General features: G+C 42.6%; 1 protein-coding gene and 1 long non-coding RNA gene across 11 annotated transcripts in view; both read right to left on the bottom strand.

The window, feature by feature from the left end:
* DENND1A (DENN domain containing 1A) overlaps positions 1-26,111 on the bottom strand; it is a 155,608-nt gene that overhangs the window by 36,458 nt on the left and 93,039 nt on the right. For all 10 annotated transcript variants that reach the window (XM_068210944.1, XM_068210948.1, XM_068210949.1 and 7 more), the window contains 2 exons: positions 25,996-26,097; positions 19,246-19,371 (listed from right to left, as the gene is read on the bottom strand). In XM_068210944.1, the coding sequence (XP_068067045.1) occupies positions 19,246-19,371; positions 25,996-26,097 (228 nt within the window). The remainder of the gene's footprint in view (positions 1-19,245; positions 19,372-25,995; positions 26,098-26,111) is intronic.
* Positions 24,070-25,946, bottom strand: LOC137486066 (uncharacterized). The gene is made up of 2 exons (XR_011005569.1): positions 25,712-25,946; positions 24,070-25,061 (listed from the first exon to the last, which is right to left on the bottom strand). It is a non-coding gene; the product is annotated as an uncharacterized lncRNA (long non-coding RNA).

Here is a 26,111-nt window from a genome sequence, read left to right as displayed (position 1 = left end):
AATTTTGTTTAGTTACACTGTAAAAAATTTCACCATCCCTTATATTTTAAGGAAATCATTTTTCCCCAGCTCACGGGTTATGGCAGGAACTTTCAGAGTGAGTATAAAGGATTAAAATATGTGGGACACAAGACAGCTCAGATGAGAGAACGACATGGAGGAAGGGACAGAGGCAAACACAAAGGATGCTTTTGGAAAGACACGGGAGCTCAGAGAAGCCATGGAAATCCAACTACTCCTACTCCCGCAGGAGTGTGCACCGGGAGAACAGTGCTTTGAGGGCAGCACGTGGATGCTGGATAGAACAGTAAGGTAATAAAGACAGGGGTCAAAGGCACGGGTCAAATTAGGTCAACAGTGAGAATCCCTCACACAAGCAAAGATTTCACAATACTCAATTCTAAGAGGGGGGGAAAAAACCCAACAAAAAGATCACCAAGCCCAAGAAGCCACAGCTGAAGACTGCTTAGACAGCTGTCACAGCGGTGCCACGGAAGGCAGGAGGGCTGCGTGTGCGCGGGCACGGGCAGCACGTGGGGCAGGTGATGAGCTCTGTGCCGCGGGTGCCGTGGCACAGCCTCGAGAGCTGCTCACGACGAGACGCCCACGTGACAGCGGGCAAGCTGCAAGCCCAGTGCCACTGCAGCACCCCCCAGTACACAGCGAACCAAGGGCGTGCAAGCCAGTCATGTACCACCTGTTTATTATCACCTGATGCTGCAAATAACCACATCCTGTACTGACAGTGGTTATGCTGCAAATGGCAAAGTAAAGCCAGTAGGTTTTAGGGGTATTCTAGGACTCATCAGCCTTAATTCCATCCAGAATGATAAAGCAAGACAGGAGAATGATCTGGATATATATGTGTCTATGTCAAGTACAGCAGCAACCAAAGGCAAGGCACTGCTCTGCAGACCTTTCCAGAACTGTGACTGCAATGTCAGGGAGAGATTAGCTCATCACAGCTGAAGAAGTATCATCAGCCAGCCAGCGGGATTCCATAAAGAAAACCTGAAATCAGTGACAGACACCTGATAGGACATTAGCTCATTCAGCTTGCAATTGCACTGACAAATAACCTCCCATAACCAGTCCATACATTCAGCACAAGAGAGCTCTTTGCATCCACCTCAGTCATAATGGGATCCAGAAAGCAGAGATCAAACTCTCCGCATTAAGTGAATGATACCAGAGCTTTATTAGCATCTCAAGATGCAGCTCAGGAACAAAGAAATCACGTGTTCAGAGATTTGACCACACGCCTTCTAAAGAAAAGTACATTCAGGCTCTGTTCAATAAGAGACTACCAGTTCTGATAAATTATTACTGCCAAGTGCAATCCTGAAAAGCGTTTTAAAGCCATGTATTACGAATGCAGACTGCACTGCCCAAACACGCAGTGTCTCACGTAAGAGCTCAGCTCCTTCACCAGCCCAATTTCAGACTTTTTTCAGTTCCTCACTACAGAATACAGCCTCTGGTAGAGACACAGCAAGAGGGCACAAAACCAGCTTCAAATAAAAGATGAAACTGTCAGCGTGACCAGAGAAAACTTCCGTGGCAGAGCAATGGTTTTGCTTCTTCTTTCAAACTCTGTTGGTTCATCAGGATACCTGACATTTTCATGTTAGACCAAGTAAAACGACACACATTCATACCCACAGCTAATGAAAGGACATCCCTGTAGTGGAGCCAGCCAGCTTTCCAAGTGTTCATATGGCTAATTCCAGCCATTGCCTGTCCTGATTTCATCACCCACAGCAGCCAGACACTTCCTGTCCCTACACAACTGCTACAGCTTCCTAGATGGAACTCAAGCAACAAGCCTAGCACATGAAGTGCAAAGAAGCCAGCAAGAAAGCTTTTAGGGCTGGGAGGAAAAAGAAATGAAAAAAAAAATCACCATTTCACAGATCAAGAATAGAGGCATGAAAATAATAAGTAACTTGTACACGGTCACAAAAGTCTCTGGCAGAGCCAGGGAAAAGAACCGAAATTTCTTTAATCCCTGCTCAGTCCCTTAAATACAAGGCTATTCTTCCTCTTCCTACTTGATATTGTGTCAATGCAGGAGTGTAGGTGTTGAAAGACTAACAAAAGGAAAGTAATAGTATGGTATTATGAGCTGAGAAACCTAATCTTTATCAGATACAGCAAATCTCTATGATGCTGCCTGCACTGGGAACTCTCTCTTTGTCCTGAATATGCTTTAAATTACTGGTATAATGTGTACTGGATATTGTTCCACTCTTATATTTATTCCACAAAAACCCCTGTGGCCTGCATGCGATTTTATCATTAGCTGGCAAGGTAATTTCAGGGCCTGCTTCTGCAATCATTCCATGAGCAATGCTCCCATTGAAGCTGGGACATTCGGCATGCAAAGCAGCTGCCAATTCAGGGTCCCTGAAATGAAAAGGCCTTTTTCTATTTTAACTATTGTGGAATATTAGTGACAATACAGAGGAGGAGAAAAATTGCAGTGCAATTCTTTAAAAGAGTTATTTTATACTATGACAAAATAAAAAAGTGTGCTTGGAAAAACAATCTACGCAAAGTATTGCCTATCAGAATAAACCACGAGCTATTTTTGCTTCACCTATTAAAACTCAATAGAATACAAGGTATTTTGTTAAAATAGGAAAAAAACATCTCTGCAGAAATAACAAATCATTGGCTGAGATTTACAAATGACCAACATGCCTCAAGATCACAGTTGTTAATATTTTGCTTTCTTTGATTTCTTAGATACACGTAAAATGTCCAAACTCATCCAAATCAATGAGGTTTCCAGAAAAATATGTTGAAAATATGTTTTTGTGCACGCTGTATATGACTTCTTCTTCCCCAAAACCACATCCAATAAACAGCTATTTTGAAGAGCAAGGTATTTTACTATAAGATTTAGATGCTGATACAGATGCAGAAAGAGAACAAACTGTTTTTAACTTCACTAAAGCAACGTGAGAGAAGCCTTAGTCATAAAGAGAGGTCATAAAATCCCACTCTCTTAGCTAAGTAACAAACCCCCTGACTCCATAAATACAATGGACCTAATGGAATGAAACTTTAATTTTGCACTCAGATAGACACACCCAATCTCTGGTAGATCCACTGACGTGCACAATGTAAGAACATGGCCTGCAGTGCCCCTCCTTCACAGAGTAACTGGCAAAGGAAATGCTACAGCAGAATTCACTGAGGGACGATCTGTCCTCCTGTTACACCACTCAGTAACTTGGTGAGGAAGCCTCAGCTACTGCCACGGAAAAATACAGCCAGAAAAGGCTCATCTTAGAGCAGATCCTGTCCCCTGAGACAGCTTACCGGGGCCCTGGATTAGAACACTGGAAAAAGGTTCCATTCCCTCCTGCCCGAGTCACGTACAGGATTCTGGGGAAACTGAAGTGGTCAGTGATGAATACATACATGCACACACGTGTATGCTCACTGTCATTTATCACAGGGGTGAGACTGTAACTCAGTAACTTTGGTCCTCTTAGAAACACCACAGCATCCACTCCTGGGGACAGCTGGAACCTGCCATTCCAAAGCCACTTGCATTTGTTCTGCTTGTCCCAGAGCATCAGTCTGTTCTGTGTCTGCCAAGGCACTCCAGGGAGAGAGCTGAGCCATCAGGATATAACCACTCAAGATGCCTTTCCTCAGGGATGGAGGAGAGCAAAGGAAAGCATTTCCCTTTTAAAATAAATGAGAACTTTTCACTGTCCTTTTACCATTTTCTCACCCATTGTCAGAAAGAGGCACGGATTTTACCTCATGAGAAGGCAAGACACAGAAAACACCACATCAGTATAATCATCAAAGCTGCTGATCTTCTATCACTTTCATCCCACAACAGGCTGAGGATCCAGACATATTAGAACGTATCATTTTTATAGGTTAGGTTTGATTTCATTTTCCCAGGCTCTCCTGTACAACATCTCACAGCTTGTAGTTCTTATCCAAATACTTTAAGAAGTAAGAAATAAGAATTAAAAAAAAAAAGAAACCTTGCCTCTGAGAGCCTGGGAATGCTGAGTCTTCCAAGCAGCTAGTGCCAGATGTGTAATCTGCCTCAGTCCCCCAGTTCCACCCTGGTACATTACAAACATGAAGTTGCATCCAGTGTGAGGACAAAAAAGGAAGCAGACTTCTCCTTTCTCCGCTCTCCCCACACATTTTGCTCTGTCCACGAACCGTCGTGCATTCCTGCAAACCCACGGCTCACACGCCGCAGCCTGCAAGTGCAATCATGTCCGGTTGGGCCACATGGCTCCTCCCAACTCCCATCCTATCGCGACACATTTCTGACATGGAAACCACGCAAAATTCCCAACTCCTTTGTGAGGGGAAAACGCCATCTAATTAGAGCCCATGTGCAGGGAAGCATCTGGCTGGGAGCAGTGGTTCGGCGGCTCCCGGAGTTGTCGTGGAGACCAGGCGGGAGCGCCCGGAGCTGGCTGGCCGGGGCACGGGGCCAGCAGCACGGCTGCGTGCTCTGACAGGGAGCAGATGGGCAGGGACTGCCGGGCTCTGCTCCCCTCCAGACCCACACGCCCTCAGAGATCAGCTGGAGCTTGTACAAGTCCTTCTCATCTGCCCTGGAACCCCCGGCTTCCACCAAGGAAAGGGAACTGAACATGCCAGCGTTTCCACCAGAAGAGTCCACATGCAGTGCATCCATCCCATTTATGTAACGATGATGCCAAGCTGCAACAACTGACAAAACATAATTCAAATATTTTAAAAATAATTCATTTTGATGCTTTATTTTGGCATTCAGTTAAAACTGCATTCTTGGAAAAATGCACAGGAATTTCTGTGATTCACATGGTGCATGATTCTATCTTGGCTGGGGAAGTTTGATGCTGGTTTTAATTATTAATAAAGTAAAACAAATGTTCCCCTACACATGCAAAAGAATTGTTAATAATGATGTCTCTTATTGCAGTGACCTCACAGCTTGGAGACCCTATTTTCTGTTAATAATTTTCAGTTACGTGAATACATGTTTTTTGCTCCAAATTCCTTTTTTAACTCAAAGGCTTCTGTTCACATTAGCTCAGCAGCCTGCTAAGAGCATCTTCAAGGGAAACAGAGTTGACTAAAATGCATGAAAATGCATCACTTTGCCTGGAAATCCCATTCATTCACACAGGCACTGCCCATGCCTTGCAGGAGGCACATCATCATCTACATATTTTAGAAGATGAATTTTCCAGGAAAACATTTTTTCTCGCCTCAAACTCTCTCAGAAAGATGCCCAGCTTGTGAGGGCAGCTGCCTGCAGCCTCAGAGAATCCTGCAGCCCAATATTCACACTCCACAAGGCAGAGCACTCCACGGAACCAACCCGACAGCAATTCTTGCCAGTGCCAGAGAGAACCTGCACCATGGCTGCTGGGAATGCTCACTGCCTGCGGAAGCTTCAGGAATGCTGGCTACTGAGGAAAGAGCTGCTAACGAACCAGCCAGCTCCAACTGTGGACATGGGGACAACGCTGGGACCCAAACATGCACGCAAAACGTTACAGAGCTGCCTCAGCAGCACAGCTAATAACCAATCATGTTCAGCGCTCCACACTTCCCAAAGCCTACACTAGGTATTGACCAGGAATTGCTACGGCTCAGAATCACCCTGAACACTTCATTAGCACAGTTACTGCCTGCTCCATTGATCACTACAAGTGTATTTTTCCATGTTTCCATTTTAGCAGCACTAAATTACATTGCTTCAAACACAGAAGTTGCTCATTTAAAGACCGGAACTTGCCTAACGGTGCTCTTAGTCCAGCTATTGCTATATTTGACATGCAACAGCAATTTCAGCTCATTTTTCAGGATTAAACAAAACACACAGAAACTTTTAAAACCATTTTCATCACATACAAAGTCCCCCCCCCCCCCAGATCACATCCAACTTGATTAAGCATTAAATTTGCAACTGCCTATCCTTCCACCCTCTATAAGTACTGGCAAAGGTTCTAAACAGTTCTGCTGGTGCTAAAGAGTTAATGCTTGGTGCTGTGGTCACTGTAAATAAGCAGTTTGGGTAAGCAATATTGCTGTCAGACACACAACGCTTTGCAGGTGTGGGCAATAATTAAAGGTTTCAGCACATCTACCTGGGTGAAGTATTTACCTCCTATTCTGAGGAGGAAGCCCTCTCTGTGGAGAGCAGAAGAGCTCATTAATGAGGCTAATTAGGTGTAAAGGGGGTAGAGTCTGGCATCAGCTGCAGCTTATAGAAGCTAATCATTAAGCTCTGTAATCTCTACCCCAGAACAGCAGATGATCATGTTCCTAGGTGACTGATGTTGCTAAGAAAATTTCCAGCACCTGAGTACCTGACCAAATACTTTTTGGTGAGACCAAAAATTCCCTTAACCCTCTATGTGCCAGACAGCACAGTTGATATCATTTCTTCACTCATCAATTTTCTAACAATGAATATCCAATGAGATTCAGACTTGGCATGAGGCCTTTAATGTGATTTATTTCAGAATTAAAAAAAAAAAAAAAAACAAAAAAATCAATGCCACTGACAGCTTCCAGAAAGGAAGGACACAAAATAAGGGCTGATAGAGCAACACGTAAGAATAACACAACTGTAATTGTAATTTTTCAAGCAGTAATGCTTGAAAAAGAGTGACCACATATATCTCCTGAAGATGAGTTCTCTGTGTAATTTCTTTGCATAGAGTACTGAGGGCAGTTACAATACCACAGGGATGAAAGTCTTGTTAATAAATATGTAAAATAAGGATTTCATTGTACTCACCTAATTTGAAATGAGAAAAAGGACATAATTTCCATGGAGAGAGAATACATGTAAGCAGAGCTCAATCTGGAAATTGTTTCGTAAAATGAATTGCAAAAATAGCAAACTATTGCAGCGCCTCAACATAATTTTTGAGTTCATCAGGCAGAATAGATCCTTTACTGGCAATCTGCTACTGTACCTTTTTTTCTCCAAACAAGCAGCAGATTTCAACCAACAATTTTTAAGATTCAATTCCATTTCAACAAGAAATAGATTATTTGTTATGTCCATGTTGCCTGTGGACTTGGAGATGCACAGAATAAATAACATAAGTTGCTCAGAAGTGCCACTGGCTCTTGTTACCATCAGGATACGGATAAGCCACACTGGTAATCTAAGAGTTCTCTGAGCATCAACAGAAAAATATCTCCAACGATAACTAGCACCTTGTCTTCCAATACATGATGTCAGATGAATGAATTGGATGATAAAATTTCTTTGTAGCCAGCATCCCATTATTTTTAATAAATCTGCAGATATACTGTAACGACCAAACTCCATTAGGCAATAGAGGTTTTTACAAATGTCCTAATCCCCTTGCCCACTAGTGAACACCTTGTGCTTCAGCTTCCACTGCTCTAGAACAACAGCCAAGGAGTTTTTGGACAGGCGCAGAAGCACTTGGAGAAGGTGGTGTCTGCATATCAAACAAATCTGAACCAAGGCTTCTCCTGAGTATCTCTCCAAATTCCCCCAAACCAATACTTCCTCAGTATCACTTGAGCAAGTGCTTAGCAAGATTATTGCCTATCCTACATAAAACACTTCTTCTTTCTTTTAAGCCTTTGCTGTTACAAACCCCACTTGACTGCCTGTGGTTTCTTATACTGGAAAAAACAATGAGGAGTCTCTCCTGATCTTCCTCCTTCAAACTGTCAGCGAGAGCCTCCCCTATAAATAATGCTACAAAATCGACTGACATTCACAGTATCCCTGGTATTCGTATAAGCAGACTGGACATTCTATGGGGAAAATGTGCAGCGATGTCTGTAAGCAAGAGCTAAGTGTGGTCAGCGGATGGGTAAGTACATACAAGTGTCTGAATTAACCAGAGGGAAGGGCAAACCAGAACTACATTGCATTTTCATCAACAGTAACAACCTTTGTTTCCCTGAAGTCTAACTCCCCACCATGATCACGTATGTGACAAAGCTGGTCTGCAGTGACAGCAAACTGTCCAGAGGAGTGATTCCAAGATGTGGCACTATTTCTGTGCTGCTTTCCTATTCCTGAGACATGCTCCACTGTTTCTTAACCATGTACACCCTTCATTTCAGTAATTAGCTGTCAGCACAGCCCGACAGCAACTTGGTATTGTCTGCTCAAATTGTATTAATGAAACGCAATCCACTAAATGTCCTGGATGCACATCTGTAATTGTGTTACACAGGGAGGCTGGGGACAGGGGCAAACTGCAGCTTCTAAACAGGGCATTGTGATCAAGCACATTAATCTGTTATTTCTTAGGGATTTGACAACCAATTAATACTACAGGGCTTCCTATACAACAGTAAGAACCAGTGATCCAACATCCAACAGTATAAGCTGTGCCTACCATTTGTGAACACAACATCCTTAAAGGCAGAGACACAAGAACTACAGGTTGCAGCACTGCAAAAGCCCTTTTTGTATTTAAAGACTCAGCATCTGTATGTTGAAACCTAAATGTAGAACACTCAGTGTATACACCACACTAAGAAAAATCAAATAAAGCCCAAGATCCTTATCAAACATCTAAGTTTTTGATGTTCTTGAAGAATAGAAAATTCAGTTGATAAGCCCATGTAAACTGATCCTTGTCAGTCAAGACACTGCACCATTTTCTGTTTCATGTTCTCCATCACCAAAGACTTTCCCAAAGAACAGGGCTTGGACAAAATAATAAACAAGAAACAAGAAAAGCACATAATAAAGATATCCTGTGGGTATAATAATCTTTGGAAAACTTTCATGTCAGTTCTGACTGCAAAATTGCTATTAACATTTAATTAAAATTGAGCCCAATAAGCTATGACAAGATAATGGCTGGAAACATGGCTTTAGGGCAGAGTGAGGATATCTGGAACTCTGGCTGGATGTGATGCTTTATTTTTGGTTACATTTGGCAACTATTGAGATTTCGGAAACACAACATAATTATAATGATCGACAGAAAATCACAGAAGAGAAAAGAACAGCACTGCATTTCAGCTACCTCGGGATCTGTAACATATCTCAAATAAATCAGAGATTTTTAGGACCCCAGTACCACCTAACCCTTAATTTCATTCATGTTCACACCCACACCAAAGAACACTCTTTTTCAACTAAAAAGCCCCTGCAAGCCCCTCCTAAACAATTTAATATTTTGTTACTTATCCATAAATAAAACTGTTAATTTCCTCTCAGAGGCAGGAATTTTTTGCGTATCATTTACCTCCACAGTTGAAGGCAACAATCACACAGACCTGAAGCAGAAACTGTCAAGAGCTTTGGGAATGACCCTGACTCAGGGAAATCAATCGTCCTTTACTGGAGACAGCTTCACTGCTCACCCTGAAAACTCTCTGTAAGAGAGCTGAACTGCAATTCATTGAACATGTAAAGGAGGGCACGTGACTGAGTGGCATTTGGAAGAGAACACACACTCCAGCGTTAGCTTAAAATCCCCAAATGAAGGGGCACATATGGGTGTCCTTAAATCAAGCAGTCCTCCCTATGCAGTGGGGGCCACTGCTCCAGAACAAAACGTATTTAGAGCTTGATAGATACATTTGGGGAAAATATTGACATACTTGTTCCAACTGAAAATGTTCCTTTAAGCATGAACTCCCTTGGTTAGCCTCAGTTTCAGTAACAAATAATTCAGAAGCCCCCTCCCTTTGTGTAAATGCTGGTTAGGTGCTGTTAATTCCAGGTACTCCTGTGACCAAGTTTAAACAGCAGAGCCAAGCAGCACCATCCCTGTCCTTCAGCACAGCCTGGACCTCCTCTGGTTTTACTGCCAGACACACAGCAGCCATTCAACACTCCTCCCGTTTTAGGCAAGAAATTCAGGTAAGCATCAGCATTCCCATTCTTGACTGCTTTCAAGTAAAATATTCTCATGTGTAATAAGAAAGCAGCCTTAGATAGAAGTGTTCTTTATTCTTGAGACTATGTTGAGAATATGTAATAAATCATTGGTTGCCAAATGGGGGATGAGCTTTATCCGTACAAGTACAGACAGATCCTAAGGAAAGGCAAACTAATCACACATATAATCCTCACAAATTGCTTTCATTTTCACCATTAATCCTCTTTAAGAAAAAATGTTCTGGACATACAGACTTTAACTACTGCTTGGAGAGCTTCACCTAAATAATTCTTTGATATATTTTTCTTTTCACTGAGCACCAGGAGTAAGCAAAGTACATATATAATCTACAGCTTTTAAAAGGCACCCAAAGCAAACTCTTGGCACCTTCATTTCCACAGTACTTCTAAGAATCCTGCATTAGTTGCTAGCTCGGAGTAACACTTGATGCCAAATTAATGTGATACATCAAAATAATGTAATGTCGATAAGAACTTTAACACTTTAGGAATCAACAACATATATTTATGATATACATTTAACAGGCAGTTACGTGAGCTCTACTATAAAATTTCTTATTATATAAATCACTAAATACCGCATCAGAAATTATTCAAGAGACAGCTATACTTGGACACAAGAGTAACCTTTAAGGAGTTAAAATGTCCTCAACTACAAGTCAAGTTGAAACTTATTTAATTAGGTTCTGTATTTGAAAAAATGAAATAAATTCTTTCATTAACTAAACCAAACTCCCTTAAAGGCAACAATATGTTCCCTCTCTGTCAGGACAGAGCGCAATGAAATCTTTATTTTAATTGGGGTTAGCTAAGGGGCCATTTGGCTTCAGATGCTTTGTTTATCAGCCCTAAGCTTTACAGCTTAGCCAGGACTTGAAATATTTTACTATGAATTATTTCATTTTAAAAAATTAAAAAAAATATATATACACTCTTCCACGGAGTGTTTTACAGAGATAATTTTAAATGTGCATTTTGAAAACTGAAGTCCAAGTGCAAGGTACCTTGAAAGAAGCCCCCTGATTTCCTCTAGCACTCCTGGACCGGGATCTCCCGGGCAAACGCCTGCTCTGATGGGTTCTGCAGCCCGGCCTCCCAGCACAGGCAGCTGCGCAGCAAGGGCTGAGCCAGGCCCCTGACTGCCCTGAGCAAGACAACAAAAAACTCCCTCTGGGGAGAATCTTCTAAACTTTCATACAGAAGCCTTGCACCTGAAAAGCTTAGTTGATCACTGCAATTTTAAGACAAAGCAAATGAATTCTTAGTTGGTAGATGATACCTTTTTCCTATAATAAACTAATTTACAAATCTCAGACATCTCCAGAAAGACAGTTACAGAAAATCCCACGGAAACAGCTATCAGAGGAAGGGACAGTGAACAGGAACTCTGCAAAATCGCAGCCCCGGTTCACTCCGAAGTGCAGCCAACATTTTTTAAATAATCCAGAGAAGTTTCCTGTGTTATTGTGAGGAACAAGCTTAGGCTTGAGGAACAAGCGTACTCCTTATTAGAACTCCAAGCATTGGAAGTGTTCCTAAAACCAAAATCAAATAAAAAAAAGAAATAAAGAAAATTCCAAGCCTAATTTCCACAAATGAAATACACCTAATGATATTTTCATATTATTTTCTCCTGGATCACTGAAATGTGATGAGTCAGATCCCTTTTTTTTCCCCTTCAAAATTATAAACCTGATATAATTTGTAATTGTCTTCTGGAGGCCACTGGCGTTATGTTGCTGACAGTTTTATACATATAACACAGCACACCGCATACATTATTTTAGTTAAAAACTATGCCAACAGTATGTAGTTTAAGAATTTGATTATATTTTAAAACCAAAACTTAGTCTTTGTTTTGTCATTAGAAACAAAAGCATTGCTACTGACTCTGGAAGAATAAAGCTTATTTCAAAGTAAACACTGAGATATGTGCTTCACCTTTATGCTACCTGAAAGAAAATATAGCAATTCTAAATTAAATGTATTATTCATATATATTTTTAATTTCTTCTCTAGACAGCTTTGTGCATATCTGCTCTGTACTGTTTTCTCATGAGAACTGTAATAAACGAGCTGCTTCTGCAACTTCACAGCAGGTATTTTGATTTGAGACTAATCACAGTTTTCTCTACAATCTTTATACAATTTACGTCCTGATCATCTAAAAAATAAGTAAAATATTTAAATTGACATCAATATGTATACCTTTCTCTAACCGTGCAAACTAGTTGTATATCTCTAAATGAGAAAAATGTTTATTAAAAAAAAAAAACAAACTAGTGAATATACCAACTATTGAGTTCAAAGCAAAGACACCACATGTGTCTAAATAAATATCAAGGAAGTGTCAGAGGTAAATGAGGAGAGACCAGGTGAAATGTGTGTGATGTGTTAATTGTATTCAAAAAAATAATAGAGCAAGACAGAGAAGCTGAACCTCCAATTATCATAATGGTATCTACTTCACAACACATTTTCAAACTTGAAAGAGACATTTTAAACCATAGGAATTCTGAGCAGAATACCTCCAGCTGTGTTCTGCATAAATCTTGCACGCTGTACATACACAGTTTATTTAAATACCAAGTAAAGTTATGACTTACAAAATGCGTATTTCAGTCACAATAGAATATCTGTCATTGCCAGAGCTGCTACTCACTGAACGGAAGTCTCAGAAAGCAATGAATTAAATTAGAAAAAGATAAGAAAGGACAGAATGTTTTCATTTGATGTTTTACCAGACTGCAGCAGCGTGCGTTTTAGGGACCTGCGTACATATCAGCCCTCTGCAGAGTTTACATTTTTTTTTGTGTTCCCCAAAATAGAATAAGGAAGAAAAAAAGTGGTCCTGAGTGTGAGACTAAGTTTTGCCTATTCAGCATTTTGGCCATGAGCCAGAATTTGCCTGTCACTAATGCCCTCCCATAGCAAATCAACGCTCCATGTGAAGAGCAGTCGCCCAGCTCTCTGATGCCATGCAAGAGCCAGAAAGGGGCCTTGGTCCCCTCTGAGTTTCCCGCGCACACATGGGGTTCCCTGAGCCCCAGGGCAGTGTCAGAATCTCCCACACTCCACTGTCAGTCCTGGCTCATGAGCAAGGGGCTCCTGCTGCCTCTAGCCCCACTGCATTCCAGGTGTCACTGTACTGGTCTATCACCCAGCTATGCAAACCCTTACAACTAACTGGGATCTACTGCCTTTCCCCTGCCTCTGCTGGTACCACACCAGTACAAACTGTACACTCCCATTCATACACAACATACCCCATGAAAGCCCGGAGCAGCATGGCTTCTCTGTTCCGTTTCTAGCCCGATTCAATATTTCAATTTTTATCATAATTTCATCAACTTTATCTGCCACTGAAGGCTACTTTACAAATCCAAATCCCAAAATCTCTTCCACCATCTCTGTCAACGGAAGTGATACTTTCTCTTCAGTTGTACAGCAGCTTGCACTACTGAGAATGTTCACTCCTTGCCACCTGCTTGAAGGTCCTTGGGGTGGGGTTTTTCATGGGTTTGTGTGTGTTGGTGGTTTTTTTCCCTAATACCAGATACAACAGCTCATTTGATAAAACACACAGTCACTGAGTGCCTCACACAGAAGCTGAATTCAAGGGTGATGTTATTTTCTGCTTGGTGTTTGTTTATGTGCCTCCTTGTTTCCCTCCAAGTCCCCTGCGCTTTATTAGTTCAGGAAATATCTCCAAGTTCTCCTGCATGGAGGCATTTGCACAAGGCTGTGCACTCACAATTAGAACCACAGTATCAGGAGACAACGCAGTGAAAACACAGGCAGGAGCCAGCCTAAAACAAACAACCAAAGGCTTGAAACAAATTGAGAAGAAGCAAAACCAAGTGCACCAAATAGTACAAAAACCCCAGAATCAGGTGTGAGAGGCACAGCCAAGTAAGCGAATACCCAAATCCTCGCCCAGCAAAGCTGACAGAGCACAGAGTGCTGCTCCCTGCACAGCCTGCCCTGTAACAGGGAGATCGAGAGGCTTTGGCACAAAGCTCCTTTTATTTCTGCAGCACCACCACAGAAGATGCAGAGTGACCTGATCCAGGCTGACGGCTGAACGCACAACTTGTATGGGGGCTGCAAAGTTACTCACACAACACAGCCAAAGAGAGTTCTCAATTGCTCAAAGGTTCCACAAACAAAGTGACCACAAAGCCCTAAACATCAGCATGAAGCAGGTAAACGTTAATAATCTCAAAGCAGACCTACGCACATCAGCATTCTAGCACCACACTCGAAGGAAATTCACATTTCTGCTGTTATTGCACAGCAAGATGCAGAGCACCCCATCCCTTTGGGCAAAGTTCCTACACTCATAACCATTCCCACAATGGATTTTTTTTGCTATTTTTGCTTTGATTTGAGTTTTGCTGGAGTTTTACTTTAACATGCATGATGGACAGGGAAGTTTGTGTGCACCTTTCTGGGCAGAAACACCCCAATCAGCAGAGGGTCATGTTAACTTTCTCAAATATTACTTTGTATTACCTTCCCCTCAGAATCCTGGCTTCCCCCTCCCCTTAGCGTGGCATACAGAATGAGATAACACGGGATCTTATAACAGTTTGGAAATTACAAAACAATTCTATTTACTACATACCAGACTGCTGGAAGAGATTAAAGAAAATGTCTTTTCAGGTTCATTAACATATGTATATCTCAACAGACTTAGATGTAGAATAATAAATGCCATTCTGAAGAACAGTAACTGTTTGTTAGAAAAAGAGCCATTTTTAAGGTTTAAAACAGCAAAAGCAGAAATTTGTCTATAGCAACAGTAAGGCTCAGAGAGGAAACATCAACAGAATTGAAATGAAAACAAACATCACACAGAAAACAAACAAAACTGTGTTTCCCCACTAAATCTTTTCCAGTCAATGACTGTGAATTCAGCACTTCTCATAGATGGTACAACACAACAATAGTTACAGGTGGCTTCTAAGGGAAGCTGCTGAAACCTTGGGTCTTTAAAATGTCACAAAACACAGAATCTTCAGAGTAGGAAGAAAAAAGGCCTAAATTTCAGTTCCAGGATATACAGAAACTCAATTTATGTCTGTTTTTATCATTAAAAAAAATCTGATTTTACACACTGTCAGTACCATTCTCATTGTCTACTCTCACCTGTCAGTAAAGTCACTAGGATGACATTTAGAAATTACTGTCATTGAGGCATTCCTAGGCTGTCTCTACAGGGATGGATTTGAGAGCTCAACCACTTGAACAGAAAAAGAGTAAAGATGGGTGGGAGAAAATTCCTGATGCTATACATCAGCACTGTCTTCAAACAGAACACAATAAAACTGCAAGTAAAACAAAAAGTTCTATTTAACTAGCTTCTGCTCACTTTCCCCTACAGCTTGGGGTTCATTTTAACAGGTCTGTGCACAAGTTATATAAGCATTAGGGATCATCCTTCTTCATATTTTCTACAGACGGACAAACACTCCTAAAGCTCTGAACTGTGGAGACAGCTCCGGTGACAGGGAAGTATTTACTCTGCATGCAGTGTGTGCCTTTAAAATATACATGCAAGGAAAAGAAGCTAGGCAGAAGATGGCCATGGAGAGGAATGAACTGGGATAAGGCAATTACTGGGAGTTGGAAATGACTATTTACTCTTCCACTGAATAACTTAAAAAAATAATTCACCATGGCAACAATCATACTTCATAGTAGATAAAGCACTGAATGCTACAAAGCCTTTGCAAAATGAATTATGCACCAGTACGTAGCATGCACTTGCTTTATATTACTGCACACACATTCCAACAAAATTTCCTTTTTGACTCATCTGGCATTTGCTTTTTTACTCTGCACCAAATATCATTTTCTGACTCTGATCTCATGAATCTGGAACTGTTGAAGGCATTTATTTGTGTCTGTTCCACAGATTCCTGTAAAATAATTAATGCCTTAATTATGTCCTGAAGTTGAATTTAGTATTATGTTGAGAAAGAAAAAAACTTATTTCCTCCGATTAATAATGGTTTCTTCTCCCACCATTGCTCAAATTGCATTGCATTATGAGAAAAATCGTATCAAAGTTACAATTATGAAAATTGGTAGTACATTGTCTTCTCTATTTAAAATCCAAATATAAATTATCAGGCTTTGACAGGACAACAGAACTTAGGCAGCAATGTGCGTATAACACACATTCCTCCACCAGTGTAGTTCAGCTAATGCAGCACGAAAACTGCAGTATACAAAACATCTAGGAGTTTCAATAAGTAGTCTCATATTAAGATCAGCAGTTCACAAATTGGAAAGTAACTTCAGCAATGGAAGCACACGAAAAGCGTGGAAATAGAAAAGCACATTGACTCTGCCTCAGATTTCCTGCTTACTCTTAAGTGGATGTATCCAAGGAATATTAAGGTTAAATTTAACCCAAATCAAGTCAGAACAATGCAAATAACCAGAAATTATCCAGTTTACAACTAATGGTTGTTCAGGCAAATAAACCTGAATAAGACTGAATAATTAACCATGAAGACAAAGAGAATTAATTGATGCTTCACTGCAGAGATTCACGTATCCTCAGTAGCTCCCACTGCATGCAAGGAGGTATCAGTAGTCATGGTCCCAGTTCCACGTGAAAGGTGTAACTCATGGAGGAGTATTTACAACACGGTAACAGGAGGTGATCCAGTGGTTTCCTACAAGTACCAGCCCTGTCAGAATCGCTGCAGTGCCACAGACCAGGCAGAACAGACCCATGTATTTGGGACGACTGCACGTCCCAGCAGAGCCTGGAGCGCAGCTCCCACGCGAGATGGGGGCAAACCCCACAGGGCTGAGGCAGCAGCAGCAGCACCGCCCCGCAGCCCCCACATCCTGCTGGGTCACACCTACACCCCACTGCTCTGGGCCAGCCCACCCGGAGCGTACCTCGACCCACAGGTGGGAGGGGTTGTTCCTCACAAACCCTGCGAGAGTCCGACTGAATGCCTGGAACCACTAGGTGTCAGCAGAAGAAAGTGCACGGCCACGGCTCCCATCCCGAAAATCTGAGCCTTGCTTCCCAACATCCCCCAACTGCTCAGTCCTACCAAGCACCTTTACACACACTTCGTATTCACACAGATTGTTCTGCTGAAGATCAGCTACTTGTGTGAATTAAATACTTAGAAGAGGTAAAATCATTCCCTCTGCAAACAACAAAAAAATTGGGAATTTGAAAAAGGTCATTCAAGTGAACAAAATGCGCACACTGGTGTCACTGGTAGACATTTAAGCCATATGCATCAGGATAATCTGCCTCAGTACAGCCCAGTGAACACCCAGCTGCTGCTGAGTTGGACTGGACTTAATAGCCACAGAGCTTTGTGGGGCTGTCAGTACATCACACCCAGCAGATACTCCTCTGCATTTAAAACTGCCTCAGTGCAGCTACGGGAAACACCGTAGGAAACAGCACTGCAGCAGTTACTTTGTCAAGTAAATATTACTGTGCTTGCCAACTGTATACCTGGATATGTTTTTTCATGCAATTTCTAGTTACCAAAGGCCTCAGTTCATGGCAACAGAAACTCATTGCCAGTGTTCTGTTTATATGTACATTACACAACCTTGCATCTCTAAAGTAAAAGCCTCTGAACAAATAAGAGATCTTACTATGCTGAAGTATAATAATGTGAATGTAGAGCCTGCTCGGTGACACATTCTGGGCCTACACAGAATAATGAAAAAAGGATTCACACCATTTATCCTGGAAAGTCAGCTCATACCAATGAGATAGCCGATGAAATTAGATTGTCTTATGAGACAGAAACTATGAAAGGAGGAAAATGTATTCTGTATGTACTTCTTTGAATGCATTTTCTAATTATCGATGATTTTAAAAGAACAGTCAGGTTTCTGGAGTTATAGTACATGAAATGCAAAGAACCATCTCACCTTTGGTATTGCCTATGCCCTGTACTTACTCCATGTGAAGGTGATACATGAACACGAAACACCTGCAAATTTGCTTTATCTAAATCTTAACACTGAAAGGTATAATCACAAATCAAACTGCTGGTTTACAAAAAGCCTTAGGAAAGAAAGCCCTGAATTTTTCCACTTTCTGATTATTAAAGTGAATTTTATGACATATTTGTGTAGCTATATTTACACATTTTCTTTGATGGAATGAGAAGCAAACTAAACCATTTCTGCTACTTCCTCAGGTTAGCTGTCCCTCAAAGTTGCACTTTCTAGGGGCGTGCCACTGTCAACTCATTTCAAACGTTCATCTCTAACATTCAGCCTTCAAAATACCAGATGGTATTTCCAGAACAGCAATTTAAATTTTTATTTTCCTTCATAAATCCCTTAACTAGTTAATCTCACACACACATCCAGGCAAAGCATACACCAATATTCCCAGAGTTGCCTGGCAACTACAGGGAGGAGCACTGGAGAACAAGGAAGCCTGCAGGGATGGAGGGGAGTCAGTGTCTCCCCAGCAGGGATAAAGGAGGCTCACAGCCAGAGCGCCTTGCTGCTTCCATCTTTGTCATTTGTATGGTCCCCATTTTAAATACCTCCATTATTTCACCTGCGATGCTTTAAAAGCCCAGTTCTTACACCCAGACATAGACACACAAGTCAATACAATTTATTTTTTTACACACAAACGGATTCCCCCAGTAAGATGTGGAAGGACTTCTGCTGACTTGAAAACTAATTTTTAAAACCTGAAGATGAACTGTTGAAATGATATTTATTTGAAGGTAATAACTGGGCTGTTTAGAAGTCAGGCTGAGCTGTGTTTTCCTCCTGGCTTTAAAAATAAAAAGACAAATTATAGTAGTGGAGAGGCTTTAGCTACTGAAATCCTCAAGAAACACTATACCCATAGTCCAACTTTTGGCCATGTAACCATAACATCATGGTTAAAATTAAATTTATCACACGTCTGCAGGTCAGATCTTTTCATTAATCTTCAAAGAGCAGGAGAATGCCAAACACATCATCTTTTAACACAAAAACACAAAGAAGAAACTGGTTTTGCAGAGGAGGGAATGGTCAGCTCTGCACTAACCTCTTATGGTCATTAATTTATTCTTTCTTACCATCTCTCCTCTAATTCAACTGCCTTCAGAACTAACCAACATCCCTTTCCATGTGAAGGTTTTCCCTGTGTGATGGATCATGCTTGTTGTACCTCTTTAATTCTGGAGACTTGAACACTGTTTTCAGTACTAGTCAGCCAAAGAGCCACCATGCTGACCTTAGGAAGAGTAGGTTATGCTACACTTTGAATTGTTAGGTTTTTTCTCCATCACAGCTGCACATTTACATTTTATGCCAACTAATTGCCTACTTACAGGTTCAATTTTCAGGGCGTTTCTGTAGCTCCCAAAGAAAGCTGCTTGTGCTTTTAGAAACGCTCTTGCAACACCATCTCCAGTGGTTGTAGAGACTTTCTTCAATCTGTTCTTCAGTGCAGAAACCTGAAATCACACAGCAGGTCTAGATCACTCTCATATCACAAAGCGCAACACATTGGGGCACAGCTAAATGAAAAATGTGCTAACCACAGCAGCAGTTATGACAAAAGGTCATTGTGAATTCAGAGATGAATTTTTCAGTTCTAAGAGCGTTACTTTTCAAGCTGTTTTGCTTCTCTAAGATATGTTTGGATTCTATTCAGAAACCAATAGGATACCAAAAGCTTCACTGAACCTTCCCTCCTACTTAAAATCCACTGTTAACACGCTGTTGAGTACTCTTTTAAAGGTAGTCCATGAAAATGTGTCACTCTTGATTAGAATCCATGAAACAACGGCAGCTAAATTAATTCAAACATCAGATTACAAGAGAAACTGCTCCACACAACCAGGCCATCCATCACCACCAAGGCTAGGAACAAATCCTGAAGGTCTGAAAAATCTATTCGCCACAAACACAAGGGTTTTTAAAGGTTAGTTGCCTCGCATTTCAGCGCCTGAAGGAGCAGTGACCCCGCGAGGGCTGTTTTTGGCTGCCCTCAGCAGGTCCCGGAGCCCGGCCCAGCCTCGGGGCAAACGCGCACTCCAGGCTCGGGGGCTCAAGGAGATGCGTACCCATGAGCCACAGGCTCCAATGTGGAAAATTATTTTAATGTATTGGCAGTTAAAATACAGCCAGAGAGTGAGAAACAAAGACAGAAACTTAAACCCCTTCCCCTGCCGCCGCCTCTTACCGGCCCAAGTCTCCGCCCCAGCCCCGCCTCTCCTCCTCTGATGTCAGTCCCGACAGCTCCTCCCGCGCCTCCTTACTCCTCACACTTGTCCTCTGTGTGATGTGGGCATTTTTGCCCGTTCTCACACACTTTTGGAGTTGTTTGCCGAGGGCTCGGCCATGCCCGGGATCCGCTGTGTCCTGCCCCGGCCGCCCCCCGGGATTCCCTCACGGCCCCTCGGGATTCCCTCACGGCCCCTCACGGCCCCTCGGGATTCCCTCACGGCCCCTCAAGATTCCCTCATGGCCCCTCAGGATTCCCTCACGGCCCCTCGGGATTCCCTCACGGCCCCTCGGGATTCCCTCACGGCCCCTCACGGCTCCCTCATGGCCCCTCGGGATTCCCTCACCGCCGCTCAGGATTCCCTCACGGCCCCTCGGGATTCCCTCATGGCCCCTCAGGATTCCCTCATGGCCCCTCGGGATTCCCTCATGGCCCCTCAGGATTCCCTCACGGCCCCTCGGGATTCCCTCATGGCCCCTCAGGATTCCCTCATGGCCCCTCGGGATTCCCTCACGGCTCCTCAGGATTCCCTCACGGCTCCCTCAGGATTCCCTCACGGCCCCTCAGGATTCCCTCATGGCCCCTCGGGATTCCCTCACGGCTCCCTCAGGATTCCCTCACGGCCCCTCAGGATTCCCTCACGGCCCCTCGGGATTCCCTCACGGCCCCTCAGGATTCCCTCATGGCCCCTCAGGATTCCCTCACGGCTCCCTCAGGATTCCCTCACGGCCCCTCAGGATTCCCTCACGGCCCCTCGGGATTCCCTCACGGCCCCTCAGGATTCCCTCATGGCCCCTCAGGATTCCCTCACGGCTCCCTCATGGTTCCCTCATGGTTCCCTCACGGCCTGTGGCGCCGCAGACAGAACCGGGACAAGCTGAGGTTCTGACACAGATCTCACACAACGCACAGCAAGACAAACCCAAATTCCCGGGGCACTGGCTCGTGAAAGGAATTCAGGCGGTGCTGTGAGAGGCTGAGGCCGTGCCACGCGCAAAGCCCGAGTTTAGTGGGATACCTGGCGCAGAAAACAGGAGCCACCATTCCAGGGGGAAAACAGAACGGCAGGAAATCTCTAGTTAACCCGATTTGCAGGAGAACATGACTGACTCCATAAATATCCATATGATGAATTTAACAGAAAGAGCCAGTAACTAGCAAACCTTCCTTTTCCAAATGCCATACTGAAAATCTCCATGGGGTAGCTCTGTGTACTTCATTCGCACTATGCAAGAAATGCTGTAGGAATATTATTGACAGAGTGAGCAGATCCTCTAGTAGCAACCATAACTAACTGTTGTTGGAGAGTATGAATTACACCTCATACCATACAAGCCGATGGTTCAAATATTCAAATTAACTTTCAAGACCTTCTTCCCATCTCCAGCTCCCAACGAAAGCTTGCTGTGGCCTCATCCGTATCCCCAGAATCCCAGCAGATGAGTGGCATTTTCTCCGCCTTGGGCCGTTGCCAGCAGCCTGCCTCGGTCGCCCAGAGCAGCGTGATTCTCCTGAACGCAGTGCCTCACTGGCCCTCGGGTAGCACATCCCTACCTTAACTGCCCCGTGCAGCAGCCTGGGCCGGGGAGGGCACCAGGGCTCCTTGCCGCGCTCCAGGGGTGCTAAATATGGAATCCATGCTGGGCACTACTCGCTTTTCTTTTACTTGTTATCTTCGTGCTCGTGTTTACTAAAACTGTTACACAGCCACTTCCTTTTAAATCTTCTGCAGATCCTGCTGTAAAAGGCGTTTCATTATTTAGCGTAACAGAAATAACCAGGAGCGTGTCCAGCACTGTTTATAAATCTGAATGCTTATGCCAATGATCCACGCATTAATGAGCCCACAAGCCCATATTAACATAACACATGATACCAGATTTAGCCTGAAGCCCGTAAAATAAGCTCACTCCTATTCAGTGAAATAACGTTCCTCAAGGAGTTCTGTAATCCTCTAAATATAAAAGCTTCACCAGATTTTCAAACCCAAACAGCATACTTCATGTTTGAAGGGGTCTAGACTTGTAATGTTGAAATATGCTTTTATTTTCTATATTAACTTATATAAACCATTTAAAAGTATAATAAAATATCCCGAGCTCTGAGAAGCTTTCAGATCCACCTCCAACATTGTTATCAGGGGTTTTCTGTAAACACTCATGTGAAGATACAGAACCTTCCATCTGTATAGAAGGAAAAAGCTCCATGCTTTGTTTTAAACAAACCAAGAGTTCAGAGGGCTGGTCACAGCCTTTCTGTGCTTCAGCTCCCCTGGCTGGGAAAGAAGCACAGTATTGACTGGTGTTTTGCTACTTCCTCGAATACTGTAGGATGTCAATTTTTTATACATGTGGGATTACTGCAATAGGCAAGTCAATATTTTAACAACAACATATTTAAATATACTAACAAGTAGCAAAAAAATCCACCCCAAAACACCCTCATGTGTACTCTTTGGAAAAAATGAGCATGTAATACAAAGTAGACTATACTAGCAGAATTAGGCTGGTTTCCTGCCTACAGAGACAGTGATACTTTAAAAAAACCCTCAGATTGTGACCACTGAAAATGAGGATTATTTCTAGCCAAACAGACACATATACATGCAGTCTACCCTGAGAGTGTTTTTAAAGAAGATTTTTATACTTCTGGCAGTTGAAGTTTAAAGGTCCAATTTCAACTCTCACCATGTTTCAGAATGCAATCTGTGCAATGCAGCAGAATGAAATGGTTCAGTAAAGGTGCTAGTGGAAATTCTTTTAATTAGGTCCAAGACTTTTCAGTTGTCAACATGAATAAAGCAAGAAACATTCTACTGCAAACACAGCATAAGAAATAAAACTGGATTCACCTTCAGGAAAATGGTTTGGCGACAGAGCTGCAGATTGGTACTCCTGGCTGCCCTGGAAGCAGCTCATGGCCCGTGTGAAAACCAGCAGCCGTGGTGGCTCGCTGGAGAGTGGCAGCAGGAGCCCACAGCTGAGCCCGGGACACGCAGAGGCCCCAGCCACCCCCAGGCCTTCATTTAGCAACAACCACGAGCTGACAGAGCGAGCTTATACTTTATTCCTTGTAACGTGGGGCTCTGACTACAACTAGGACTAGAAGATGACACTTATTTGGAAATACATGAAAAATCCATACGGGTTGCACAAAAAAAAAAATAAAAAATTTACTACCCCCTCTTTGCTATTCGTTGCAACACAGACGGTGGTGTAGGAGACTTGTCAGCAGCAGATGCACTTATTGTAATCACAGTCCTTAATAAATTGCTTTTTTTAATATTGATTATTTTAAAAGGAAAGTTACTTCCCAGGGTGCTCTCATGCTGCCAGATTTCCAGCAATACATCAGAAGCAGAAGGTGAAGAAAGGGCAGGTTTTCACATTTCAAATAGTTAATCAGTACCACAGTAGTACAAATCTTGATTTTCAGGGACATGACCTGACCACTTGAGAAGCCTGACAGCCAGCAGGTACTGCTGAGGTAAACTGGGGCAAAGGAACAGCTTGAGCTGACTCTGCTGGAACTGCCTCAGTTCTGTCCAGCTCCTCTGACACAAATTCTAACTGGAAAGACCTTTCACTGGGTCCTGTATTTGACTGGATCCTAAGAATTAAAGAATAAAGAACAGTTTATTCTTGATTTCCAAGAACCAGTTTAGGTAGCAACATCACTATCATGAAACTCAAGAACAACTCGCTACCCAAGGCTCTAAAATAATCATAAGACTTCATTCACTTGATTCAAAAAGCAGTTCAAGGAGAGAGGGAAAGCAGCTTTTAGAAATTTTCCACTGGATTAATTACCTGATGGTGAATGCACCACAGAAAAGATGTTTTTGCTCACTGATGAATATACATAGATTTAATTTAGCAAAGTAAATTTTGTCTATTCAGCAGTGCATGGATTGCTCACCGCTCACATTAAGTAGCAAAACTGGCAGAGTAGTTTGACATAACAGGCATTTATGATCAGGAAACTCTTGAAGACATTTTTAGTTTCTCAGATCAGAAATGCATCTACTTAGACTAAGACCAGTGGGGATACACACTCCCAAAATCTCCCAGGGAAGCAAAAAAAAAAAAAAAAAAAAAAAAAGTCTAATGGATTGGCTTTAGCATCTCCCTGCTGAGATGAACAACTTGATCCACTTACAGTTCCAAACACATGATGCATGAAAGAACTGACAGAAATTCAATTCTGGCACAGCAGAGCAGCTGCTCTCTAGTGGTCAAAGCCAACTCTGGAACCGTGTGGAGGGAGAGACCTGGAGGAGGAACTGCTTCATCCAGGTAACTGCAACAATGCGCCAGAGCTAAATCCCACGTAAACCCCAGCCCAAGCACTAATTACACAACGCAACACGACTCAGCTTAAAGCTTTGTTGTGATAAGTATTAATCCCAGCTGTATTTATATAGCAGTTGTGAAAAAAAAATACCCCATATATGCTACTGGTGAGCCCTGCCAGTTAATTGAATTTGCTGGCAGCACTTCCTCTGCTCTGCTCTCAACATCCTCCAAGATAAAATGGAGCTCTTAAACAGACCTGTGGAAAACTGAATCAAGAAATTTCAACTAATAAAACACAACTCTCTACTGTTATAAAAGTGAAGTAAAAGTAAATAATGAAAGGAAGGAAGTCTCTTAAAATTTATTACATTCCAAAGCTTGAAGTTCTGTGTTTATTGGAGAAGTCTCTTCTGATGTTCTACAGTATGCCCACAACAGCTCCTTTAATGAAGTCTCATAAAATCTAATATAATACTTGATTGTTGACAAATCATATACATGTTTGAGGCCCCGTGCTCACTGTATCCAGACATTTCTTACATAATTCCATGAAATTTACAAGTCTGTCATTCCCGGGTTGTGGATAATGGCACGAGCAGTGACCAGCTGGCAGATTTGGATGCTGGGAGTGAAATCAAAATGAAAAACTATATAATGCCAGAAAAAATAATGGAATCAACTTTTACAGACTAAATGTTTGACTACAGCCAAAATGTTCGCAATCAAGATGGCCCTTTCCTCCTGAGCTCCCTGTTTGGGAAGAAGGGATCTGTTGGAATGCCAGGGTGTCACAGCAGGAGGCACTGGGCACTCGCTGTCACGGCAGCTTCTCCTCACACACCAGCTTACACTCACTCCCTGCACATCAGTTCTATTTCTCAACTGCACATAAAAATGTTCAGACCTGACAGTCAGCACAACATTCCCAACTAGCAAAGGAAATCCGGATTTCCCCTGCCACGTGCTCCTGAACATTCACTCTCTGCCTTGGAAACAGCTCCTGACACTCTCACTCTTCTGCTCTCCCCTCTCAGCTCCTTCAGTGGAGATGACTGCAGCAGCAAGTGGGATGTCTTTGCGTCCCATTAAATGTCAGGTATTTATACACCATTTCTATCAAGTTATTAAAAACACGAAATAATTTACCAATTAAAATGGCGAATGAGAAAGAAAATGAGTTCTGAATTCTAGCAGTGATTGAAGTGAATGTAAAGGCATCCATTTCATATCATATCTCAGGATATAAAATGAACAAAATTCCTTAAAGCTCACCTGGAAGCAGTCACAGGAAAAAAACTCACACAATTTCATTTGGAAACAACAGTTAACTAACGATGCAGGATTTCTAGCTCACGTGAGCATTAGCTGATTTTCACTGGGGGGCTTCAATGCACGTCTGCAAACGTTGAAACCAGCATCCCCCAACGCTTTGGGACAGCAAGAGCTGAGGGAAAGCAGTTCAGTGCTACCAGCGAGAGCTCCCAGTGAGAGCCCTCGGTGACAGGCAGCAGGAATTGCTGTCAGCAGAAGCCTTGGATAAGTCACGGCATACATACCACATCATTGGGGAGGCTCTGAAGGTCATCAAAAGGGGTTTCCAGTGTGTTGGTGTCTACGTTGAGGATCACCACATCTTCCAGGGCCATGCTTCTTACTTTCTGTATGTGAGCAA

Source organism: Anomalospiza imberbis, chromosome 21 (genome assembly GCF_031753505.1).
Source record: "Anomalospiza imberbis isolate Cuckoo-Finch-1a 21T00152 chromosome 21, ASM3175350v1, whole genome shotgun sequence".
Lineage (NCBI taxonomy): Eukaryota > Metazoa > Chordata > Aves > Passeriformes > Viduidae > Anomalospiza > Anomalospiza imberbis.
Note: the sequence above shows the minus strand (reverse complement) of the source record. Positions and strands in the feature narration are given on the sequence as shown.